At 39.5% G+C, this 10,863-nt stretch overlaps 1 protein-coding gene across 1 annotated transcript; it reads left to right on the plus strand.

Moving 5' to 3' along the window:
• Positions 1-3,166: 3,166 nt before the first annotated feature.
• CHMP5 (charged multivesicular body protein 5) lies at positions 3,167-10,300 on the plus strand. The gene is given in 8 exon segments (XM_010286386.1): positions 3,167-3,226; positions 5,213-5,317; positions 6,109-6,155; positions 7,272-7,365; positions 7,446-7,517; positions 8,594-8,702; positions 9,097-9,209; positions 9,693-10,300. Coding segments are annotated over 8 exon segments (651 nt in total). The 3' UTR covers positions 9,744-10,300.
• Positions 10,301-10,863: the final 563 nt, after the last annotated feature.

The raw sequence follows: 10,863 nt of genomic DNA on the forward strand, positions 1-10,863 counted from the left end.
GAGTGTGCGTGAGGATGTATGTGCGTGGCAGGTGTGCGTAGGTGTGTGTCTGTGCATCTGAGTGTGGAGGCACAGCTGTGCGTGCGCATGGTGTCCGTGTGTGTATACATACATATACACACTTGAATGTGTGCAGCCACGTGCCTATGCTTTGGTACAGTGTCTTTGTATACACACACACACGTGTGGATTCTAGCGTGCACCCACGCATCAGCACAGCGTCTTCAGGAGTGTAAGTCTTTGTATACACACACACACACGTGTGGATTCTAGCGTGCACCCACGCATCAGCACAGCGTGTTCAGGAGTGTACATGTACACTGGTGTGTACATTTGTACGTGTATACACCCATGCCTGCATTCGTTCCCTGTGCATAGGAGCGCAGCCCGTAAACGTGCCTTACTGTGCATGTAAGGCTTGGCTCTCCTCACGTCCTCGTGGATATTTTCTATATTTCCATCTGAGGATGTCACTGCACAGCTTGCGCTAGCTAGCCCCTGCCATGTCAAGCTGAGGGAAGGCAGGGACAGGAGCAAGGCAGCCAGTTCCTCTGTCCAGTTCCTCTGTCCAGGTGTAAGGGTAAATCTCTGCTATGAGGACAGGCTGAGAGGGTTGGAGCTGTTCAGCCTGGAGAAGAGAAGGCTCCGGGGAGACCTTATTGCAGCCTGCCAGTACCTGAAGGGAGCCTACAAGAAATCTGGAGAGAGACTTTTTAGCATGGAGCGGAGCAGTAGGACAAGGGGTCATGGCTTTAAAGTGAAAGAGCGTAGATTTAGATTAGCTATAAGGAAGAAATCCTTCAGTATGTGGGTGGTGAGGCACTGGAACCGGTTGCCCAGAGAAGTGGATGCCCCATCCCTGGAATTGCTCAAGGCCAGATTGGATGGGGCTTTGAGCACCCTGGTTTAGTGGAAGGTGTCCATGCCTGTGGCAGGAGGGCTGGAACTAGGTGATCTTTAAGTTCCCTTCCAACCCAAACCATTCCATGATTCTATGAAGATTGCTCCATCTACTGCAGATGAGCTTGCTGTAGGGTCGATGGCGAAGATGTGTGCAGAAAGCCAGTGAAATAAGCCCAGACCAAGGAAGAAATGCTGAGGAAACACTTCAGAATACTTGTGGTAGAACAGCTGTTGTAAGGTTGACTGAAAAGAAGGTTAAGGAAAAGTTTTAAGAAGGCTAATCTTGTCATTTCATTGTCTTTTTTTAGCTTTTAAGTCTTTGAAGAAAACCACAGTATGTTTTTACAGCTCCTTCTGTTGTAAAGTAATTTTAAAAGGTGAAGAAAGAACACAGGTCTTGAGTATTTGCCTGAGTGGTTACCAAAGTTAGGTGAAAGGTCAGTGATGGTTGTGGTATAAATGGAGCTTAGCTAATCATTGTCCCTGGAACCTGACAACAAAACATTTCTGTGGAAGATCACCATTTTTGTCACAGGAGATTTATTTTGCTGCCCAGTGAAGAGACTCTTAAGTTGAATACCTAGTATTTGTTAGTGCTACCTACACAAACCTGTGTACATCAGTCTCTTGCATATGCCAGTGGGTGGGATGGGAACAGAAGTGGTCATAGTGTTTTTCCCAGTATGTTATTTTATTGGTGAAGAATCTGCATTGTTTTCTAGAAGTATTGAACCTAAACATAGCTCCAGGTACATCTAGGTAGAACAGTAAATATATACTCAAAAACCAGGATGAGCTTTCGCATTGTTACCAGTGAATGCTTTGGTGGATGGCTAGAACTCCAAAATCCATCAGAGACACTGCTATTAATACTTAAATTTGCCATTTCAGTGCAGAGATCAGGAAATCTCTTCCTCACAGCCACCAACTCTGCATTAGTCAGTTAGATTTTTGAGGGCTGATTTTGACAGTTCCAAGTTAATATGCATTTTCTAATGTTGAGACAAATCATAACAAAACTGTCCAGATTTAGATATGCCAGTACGCTGTCTTCTAGGAGCTTGTTCAATCCCAGTGGATTTTTGGAGTATGTGAAATTGTAATTTAAACAGCTGCTTTGACTGGCCACACCAGGAATTTAGGATTTTTTCCCAAAAAGATGGTTGTCACCACCACCCACCCGGAGCTGCATGCAATTTTGGTCCTCTTCTAGTTGTTCGTAATTACATTCTCTGAAAATTTGGCTATACAAGACAGCAGGTTAACTCAAAAGCAGAATTTCAGGTTTGTTTTACATATGTGGTGACTTGGCAACCAATAATGAGTTACAATGTGGTTTTTAAGATATGAAATCAAGAGCCTGTGTTGGTCATCTGTTGAGAAATGAAGGACTGGCTCCAAGAACAGCTCTTTGGTGCAAGGAAGTTTATAAATCACTTGTTATCATTACTGAGCTCCATGTTAGCTTTTTGCCCTGTTTTGACAACTTTCAATTTCTGTGGATGGAACTAAAATGTAAGACACTTCTGTATACTAGTAGGCGTGGGGAGAGACATACTTCCTTTTACAAGTTTGAAGTTTATGAATTAACTTTTTGTGCCAATTCACATGAAGTAATCTATCTGATCTGTGAAAGACTTGCTGTGTTTTCAGGTCATTTTCACAATAGTGAAGTCTCTAGTACAGGTCCTGCTAAAGGATTAGAGGTATCATTAGATTTTTTTTTTTTTCTTAAACTGCATGTGAATTATTATTGAAGAGAGCTGTGTGAGATGTTAAAAAGCTTGCACTGTTTCTTCAGCATGTTAAATTAAACAGTTTGGAGACTCGTGTAGTAGCAGTTGTGTTGTTTTCAATCTTACACACATTTCATGGTACCTTTCAAAAGAGGCAGTTTGCTTTCTAAAATCTCGTACCATGTTACCTCATTAGGTAATTAGACATTAAATGTCAGTTAGGAATTACTGTATTTGACGAGCAATGATTAATCTTCATAGTTACCATCTGTTAAAAATGTAGACAACTCTTAGGCTGTAATTATGTCTATGTTTTGGATGTTCTTTCCTGTGTATGCATAAGGAGAATGACTGAACCCCATAAGATCAGCACACAGTACACTTTTTCCCCTGTGGTAGGGAAACAAGCATTGCCTTAAGATACCTAAACAATTCAAGATGTTTTTGATTTAAAGAGCTGGTTGTGTGGGTTCTCTAATCTAAAGTGTTTGCAGAAACCCAGAAACACCTCTCCCTACTTTTCTTTGATGGCTGGTTACTAGAGAGTTTGCCGGCTGGCTGTGTGATGCCCTCCTGTCTCCCCACGGGTATGTTCCTACTCTGTCTTGCAGTTTCTGCTCGCTCTCTTGCTGTGCCTGCTGTGCTTGCCTCGACATTGCACTAAGTGTCAGATTTTTTTTTTTATCCTTGCTGACTAAGTGCAGTCAGATGACTCAAAGCTGTCATGAGGCCGGTAGGAGGAAGGATGCATCAGGAACTGTAGCACTGGTATTGTTTTTACTTTTTCTTCTTTGAAAAAACACTCCAAATTTTTTTTTTTTCAGAGCATTAAGTACGAAACATAGGAACAAAAAGCTAATAGTTGTCACAATGTCAAAATTCAGTCTTATGTGTTTTTTTTTTTACTTGAAATAAGCTGTGATTTTGCCTAATAGGAATTTGAGATACCACAGTCACTTTCTTTTGTTTCAGTTAGAGCCCTTCTGTAGCAATGAAACTACCTTGGTATGCCTTATTTGTGAGTAATAGAAAGCAGCTCTTCAAGTCCTAATACACAGTCTAGTTTTCTTTTGGATAAATTAAAGCTGTTCTCCCCTCTTCTGTCTGTTCTAATTTTTAAAAGCTGAGGTCCCATGTAATGTGTGTGTGAAATTTTTATGTAGTTAATCAATGTGGGAGGATCCCATTTCTTGATAGTACTGCCTAAAAGAATCGTTACATAAATAAACCAAATAACTAGTTTTCCCCTGTGAAGGAGGTTGACCTCAAAGATGCATTTAGCTGATTAAGATCTTGATGACGTGCTACATTTTGAACTTACAAGAGTTTTAAAATCACAAATATCTCTCTCACTTGCTATTAGTAAAATAGTTGGCATAATAAAAAGCTTAATACAATTTTTTCAACGCCAGCTGTGCCCAGGCACTTTAATGTCTTGTGTGGAGTGGTCATATCAAATATTCTGCTCAGGATGCCTCTGGCAAAAGCACATTGCTGTCGTAGAGCAGATATTTAAAAGGATCATTGAGACATACACCACCATCTGCATAATTATACATGTTTAGCCACACTGTTAACAAGTCAGAATTGTAAATTTGCACCGATTGGTCTCACGCTATAATTGGAATGTCATTATAGTCTAATCCCTGGAGAGACTCCTTGGAATGAGAAGTTAATAAGCTTTATTTTGTTGTTTCCAGAGAAATGCTGTGATAGTCAGTTCATGCTAAGGAGGCTTTCTTGGGTTTTTTATGAATTTGTGTATGCTGTTAGAATGATCTGTACCCATGCTTGGTTATGTAATTACCATCTTTAACCCTCTTATATGCAGAAGGGTTAAAATATTTCCATAGTGACAGCTCTGCGATATGCTTTGCACCAGAGCTGTTAGGGTTGACTGCTGGAGGTCTCTTACTGAGCTATGCAGCTACTATTGGGATTTGGAGCAAAAGTGCAGTAGGAATTTGGAGTAGCTACCAGGTGGAACTGCTGTGTCGTGGCTCCCTTTGTGGGAAGTGATGTGAAAAGTGTCTCTCTGACAAAGAAGTTAGGCACCTTTGGAAAAATGGTTAAGTCTGAGCTTCTTAAACATAACCATCAATCCAAGTATCATTCTGAAGGATTAATATTCTCTGCCCACTAAAAATAAACCTCTAGCCTTGCTGAACACAGCCCTGTCCCTTTTGCATTGCCCCCTTATCTGCTGCCATGGTACACTTATGTTTTGCTTTTTCCGTTCCAATTTAGTCCATGGCACTGTACATTACCAGAAATTACTGAATAGAGACTGTGACTTGAGTGGGTGTCCGAGGAAGCATCTCCAAATGATGAGAACATGTTACAGTGGCAGAGCTTCCTGCAACCTCGGAATATTTGTTGTGCTGCTTGTAGAAGGTGTTTCACCTCATTCTGGTTTTGGAGTCTTTGCAAACTTTAAGCTATTTATAAAACATACTGAGTGAAGAAACAATTCTGTCAGGAGCATAATAAAACTGAGGCTGTTCTTTTTTTTTGTCCAATACCTGAATAAAACTTAATGTTTTTTTGTTTGTTTTTCCCATCATATATTAAAGGTGGATAGCAGAGCTGAATCAATTGACAAGAAAATCACCAGGCTTGATGCAGAGCTAGTGAAGTATAAGGATCAAATGAAGAAGATGAGAGAGGGGCCTGCAAAGGTAAGAATCTTCTGTGGGATTTAAGTATGAGAGGATGTGACTCACACTTCTTGTCATGTAGTGGGGTGACATAGCCAGTTCATCAGGTTCTTAGAATTGCATCTTGCCCTGCTGATGGGATATAAGGTCCTGCAGGATTATTTTAATTCTGAAGTGTCTCTTAGACATGCATCTTTAAACAGTGCTTTTATTGATTTTTTTTTTTTTTTTTTTTATTTCTTCCAAAGTGTAATATAATTCCTCAATCAGAAGTAACTTGTTTGCGTCCCTTCTTCTTTTACCTGAATTAAAGTCTGGTAGACAGGCTGTTTTGTTCATCAGCCAAAATAAAAAGGTCTGGGAGTAGGAAAGCCCATTTTTGAAAGGGGATGAACATATAATATAAAAAGTATCTAATAATAAACGTATCTAACTTTTATTTAATAATAAACATATCTAGTATAAACAGTATTGTTAAAGTACCTTTTGCAGTATTACTTGATGCTCACCATTAAAATGTCTTGATGAAATACGGTTCTGATGGACTAAGTCTGACTTTGTATTCTGCTCAGAAAAAAAAAAATTCAAAAGCCAGAAACTTTGAAAGTAATTGCTTTTAGAAACTTTACATACAAGCCTATTTGGTTAACCATTAATGCAGGACGAATGCTGAATGTGACTACTTTTAAACTCTTTGCATTAGTAACTGAGAAATCTTTTGGAAAACTTAAATGTGATACATTACATTTAAGCAGTATAATCCAGAATAAAGTCAAATACTTTTCCTAATGTAGTAATATTGTATCTTTCAGAATACAGTAAAGCAGAAAGCATTGAGAGTATTGAAGCAGAAACGAATGTAAGTTTAAACCTTTATCATGTTGGGATTAATGAAATCCTGTGTTCTTTAAGAGGGGTGGCACACTTTCATTTCTCTTGCCAGTACTGTTGATTCTGAGCATTCTTAAAAGAAAAATGCTGAATAAGCTAGCCAGCCTTTCGGAAGCATCTCCTTACAAATTGTGCATCAGCATGTTTGTGCCTTACTTGTATGTGAGTATATAAATTTGGATTGGGACAAGCTGACCTAAATCTGCTCGTTACTAAAGCTATGCTTGGCTCCTGAACTTTCTGAGAGAGTGCCTCACTTTATAGCATTATTTGATTACTATAAATTGTGTACTTCATGATCTTGTTCTGGTTTACTGGAAATTTACCTGTTCTCTGTGGACACCCTTTAGGACTTGAACCCATATAGTGCAGGTAATTGTGTCTATGCAAAAAAACCCAGAATAGTATGATAGGTGATCCTGTGGTCCAGTCTAGCCTAGTGTACTGTCTTGAAAAGTGTCTAGCAACAAATTCTGTCCAAAGAAGGAATTATTGTTCATTTTTATGCTTTCATTTTTATGTTCAACCTGACATATTTTACATTCTTGATTTAATACAAGTTTAGCTTTGAGATGGACGATTTCTTGATTTTTAAAGTCTCCCTTTTCTTTTTGGCTAGCCATAAGTTTCCTTTTCTTACCCTATATCCTTTCCCTGCTCCTTGCCCTGCCGAGCTCCAGTGTGGAGTCATTGTGGTTTGGATAACCTGCATCTCTCCCATTCTGTTTACAGCATTAGTGAGAAGTGGCATGCAACTGTAGCTTATAGTGATAAAAACCTTTGCTATATCTTCACGTACTGTGTAAGCCTATACAGATACAGTATTGCATCAGTTAAATGGCAGCTTAGTTCAGGAGTAGCTTTGTCAACTTTAAATACATAGAAATGCATAATTGCCAGATGTTTATGAAGCTCTTTATTCTGATGTGATTGTTTATAATAAATTAAAAAAAAAAAAGAATCTGTTCCTATCTTCAGACTACTGCAGCTGGTGTTTTGTGGTTTCCCCCTCCCCCCAAAATAAGAATTATTATGGCAGTAAATAGTGGTGTTTTAAAGTCATTATTTGCACTGTTTTTAACAGGTATGAACAACAGCGGGATAATCTATCACAGCAGTCTTTTAACATGGAACAAGCTAATTACACTATTCAGGCACTGAAGGATACAAAGACAACGGTACCAGTATATTAATCTCACATTTGTTTAATTTGTGTATGCTGCATCAGATACAAGCATGTTGTTTGACTCTATTCTAGGTTGATGCAATGAAACTGGGGGTGAAAGAAATGAAGAAAGCTTACAAGCAAGTCAAAATTGATCAAATTGAGGTGAGCTTCTATAATTTAAATTACTAAAGAACAGAAACAACGTACTGAAATAGTGATGAGTGGACTATATAACTTAAAGGTAAGCTGACTGTTTTAGTTCACCCGAGTTTGCCTCCCTTTTTTTACGGGACCACCATCATAATTCCTTCCTGATTTTTCTGGTACTGCACAATCAGTTGTGGGCCTTCTTGCACTGATTGTTGTTTCCTTGCTGGGCTGATCTTTAATCTCTCCCTTCCTTTCCTCAGCAGTTCAGCATAAATGTTGGTGAATACTTCCTTCTGTGGCTTTTTTGTCCTCCTTTCCCCACTGCCATGTTCCTACTCTTACATGCAGATTAGTCCTTTGCTCCCCTAGTTCATGGTAGTGCCAGATTAAAAAAAAAAAAGGAACATCAAAAACCAAACAAAAAAACTAATTTCAAGAAGTCTGCAAGGCCTGGCCCTGTCTTCAGAAAATGCAGTTTAAAAATACAAGATGATTAAATATAATTTGAAGTATGCTGCACTTAAAGTCTTATCACATGCCAGTGCTGAATTCCTTTAAGTTCTCTTTCCTGTGCTGTTTTATATATGGCCTGCATTGTAAACCTCTAGGCAGGTATTGTCTTCTCACTTGTACCCAAGTACAGTGCCACTAGGTATGCTAAAGTAACTTCTATATTTTGCTGTGGCATGACTCAGGTTAGTGCTTATTCTCCAGATGGTAGATTTAATTCCTCTAGATTTCATACTCTCCTGCTTTCCAAGATAATGCTGGGCTGTGAGTAATTTATTGGAAGTTTTCAATTTACCTTGAAGAATATTTAAAAGATTTTTGCAGAGATGATGTTTCAAGGTTCCTCTGTTTCTATCTACCTCATACATTTATTATAATTTTAATAGTAGTTAAGACCACTCTATAGTACTGAATGCATATGCCTTGATTTGCATTAATGCTGCTTCAAAAAATGGTTTATGCATTAAGAAATTTGAGTGCCTTGTATGTTGGAATTATTAAACTGAATTTGATTAAGCTCTGATAAATTTAACTAAAACTATTAAATGTGGACCAGTTGAAATTATTTCTTGCTTCAGGACATACAAGATCAGTTAGAGGATATGATGGAAGAAGCCAACGAAGTCCAGGAAGCACTGAGTCGTAGCTATGGAACACCAGAGATTGATGAAGATGACTTGGAAGCAGGTTAGGAATGTGGAGGATGATTTTTACATACAGTGATGTAAAAATCATCATCATACAGTCATACAGTGATTTTTAATTTCATTATCCAAATACTTTAAATATGCTTAAAAAAATATAGTTTTAATCACTTTTTTAAACATAAAATCTGCATTTCATTTAAGAGCAGTAACAAGAGTATGAGACAAATGTGAGAGATACACTAATGGAATGCTACAATGAAGGAAAGAAGGTTCTTTCTACGGTGGGAGTGTGTGTTTATTCCTGGTTGATGACTAAGTAATGCTAAATGAGTATGAATGTAAGCATTCAGTATGAATCCTGTTTCTCCATAAAAGCAGCTTGTCTTTTGCAAAAGGAATTCCTTGCATAATTTTCCAACATAATTCAATTTCAGAACTGGATGCGTTAGGTGATGAGCTTCTAGCTGATGAAGACAATTCCTACTTAGATGAAGCTGCATCTGCTCCAGCAATCCCAGAGGTCACTCCTACTGACACGAAAAACAAAGTGAGTCCTTTCCTCTTTAAAAGCAAGATACATTCTTTTTGTTTTGTTTTGGATTAGTCACATTTGTGTTGGCTGCTTGATATTTGGACTCCAGAATATTTTGAACAAAAAAATGTGCTTAATGTTTTATGTATTCTGGATGCTATAAATGAGAGAATACAGTGTACTGAATGCTCTTTATTATATTTTAAAGAGCTAAAATGGCATTTTGTAACTCCTATCTAACATTATCAGACTGCAGGTAGAATTTAAGTGTACCGTTGCAGCTCCTAGTACAGTTATTAAAAATCTAAGAAAGTCCTCGGTATGTTTGTTTTTGGGGCTTCATAGTGAGGAAGAACACTGATGCTCCTATTTTGATCCCAGCTGTCACACAGTGACAATTACAGATATATTCCTTTATAGAAATTGTAAGGAAACTTTTGTGAAATCTTCTGGTTGGTGGAGAGTTGTTAACCTGTTGCTTCTTTTTCTTTCTTACAGGATGGTGTATTGGTGGATGAGTTTGGATTGCCAAAGATCCCTGCAACGTAAATGTTTCAAAAGCACAATGGATTAATGAACTATACTTTACAAATCAAATTAAGTTTTGTTTTGTTTTTTTTAAATCCTGGAGCACTTGTTCTTCCAGTGTAACCTTAATATCACTACATCCTAGAATGTAATATGAATGGCTGGTGGTGTTCTTTCTTTGAAGAAAGTTGTTCTACTACTGACTTTTCTATTAATGGAAAATTCGGCACAAATTCCCTTCAGTGGAAGCAGTCAGTCTAATAGGTTTTGATTTCCGTGTCTTATGGACGAAGTAACACGTGAGCAATAGTGGTGGCTGTTGATAGCTGAGGTTTATTTTGACTTTGTATTAGGTTTCTCTTGCTTGAAACTAAGACTGTACGTTGCTGCTTAACTCTCTGTAAAATAGCTCCCTTATTACTATGCGTATTTGATAAAAGAATTGGAAGCAATTTTTAAACTACTGCAGTCTTGAGACTTTTATGCTATTGTACTTGTAACATTCTTGAAAGCTGTAACAAATAGGGTTATCATTAACTTTGTGTATTCTATGGAGACATAAAATCATGTAGATTAGCCGATCCTTCTGTGTGGTGTTTCTGGTAATTAATTTGGCCTTAACCTGCCCCTCCTTTATCAGCGCCACGTGCTGCTCGAGCAGAGCATTTGCCAAAGGTGGAGCCTCGTTCTGATCCCAAAAGCCCCGTCTGGTGCTGCCGTGGGCAGCGTCACGCTTACGCCGTGCTTCTTTTGGCCGCGTCCCTGCTTCTTGCCGGGTCTCTGCTCCAGCCGAGAGCCGCTCGGAGCACCAAGGGGAGTCAACAAACACCAAAAGGGCCCGCACCCAGGCCAGCTCCGGGCAGACCCGCGGGCTTTCATTCCCCAGCCGCACGCAGGCCTGGGGCTGGCGTCGAGGCTGGGCTCCGGGACCGGAGCGCCGTTTTCAGGCCGGCAGGCAGAGGGTGCGCCGAGAGGCGAAGGGCTTTCATTCCCCAGCCGCACGCAGGCCTGGGGCTGGCGTCGAGGCTGGGCTCCGGGACCGGAGCGCCGTTTTCAGGCCGGCAGGCAGAGGGTGCGCCGAGAGGCGAAGCCGCGGGAAGGCCACGCTTCTCGCACCGGCCGTGCTTCCGGGGGGGCCCCG

Source organism: Phaethon lepturus, unplaced genomic scaffold (assembly GCF_000687285.1).
Source record: "Phaethon lepturus isolate BGI_N335 unplaced genomic scaffold, ASM68728v1 scaffold16524, whole genome shotgun sequence".
NCBI classification, from domain to species: Eukaryota; Metazoa; Chordata; class Aves; order Phaethontiformes; family Phaethontidae; genus Phaethon; species Phaethon lepturus.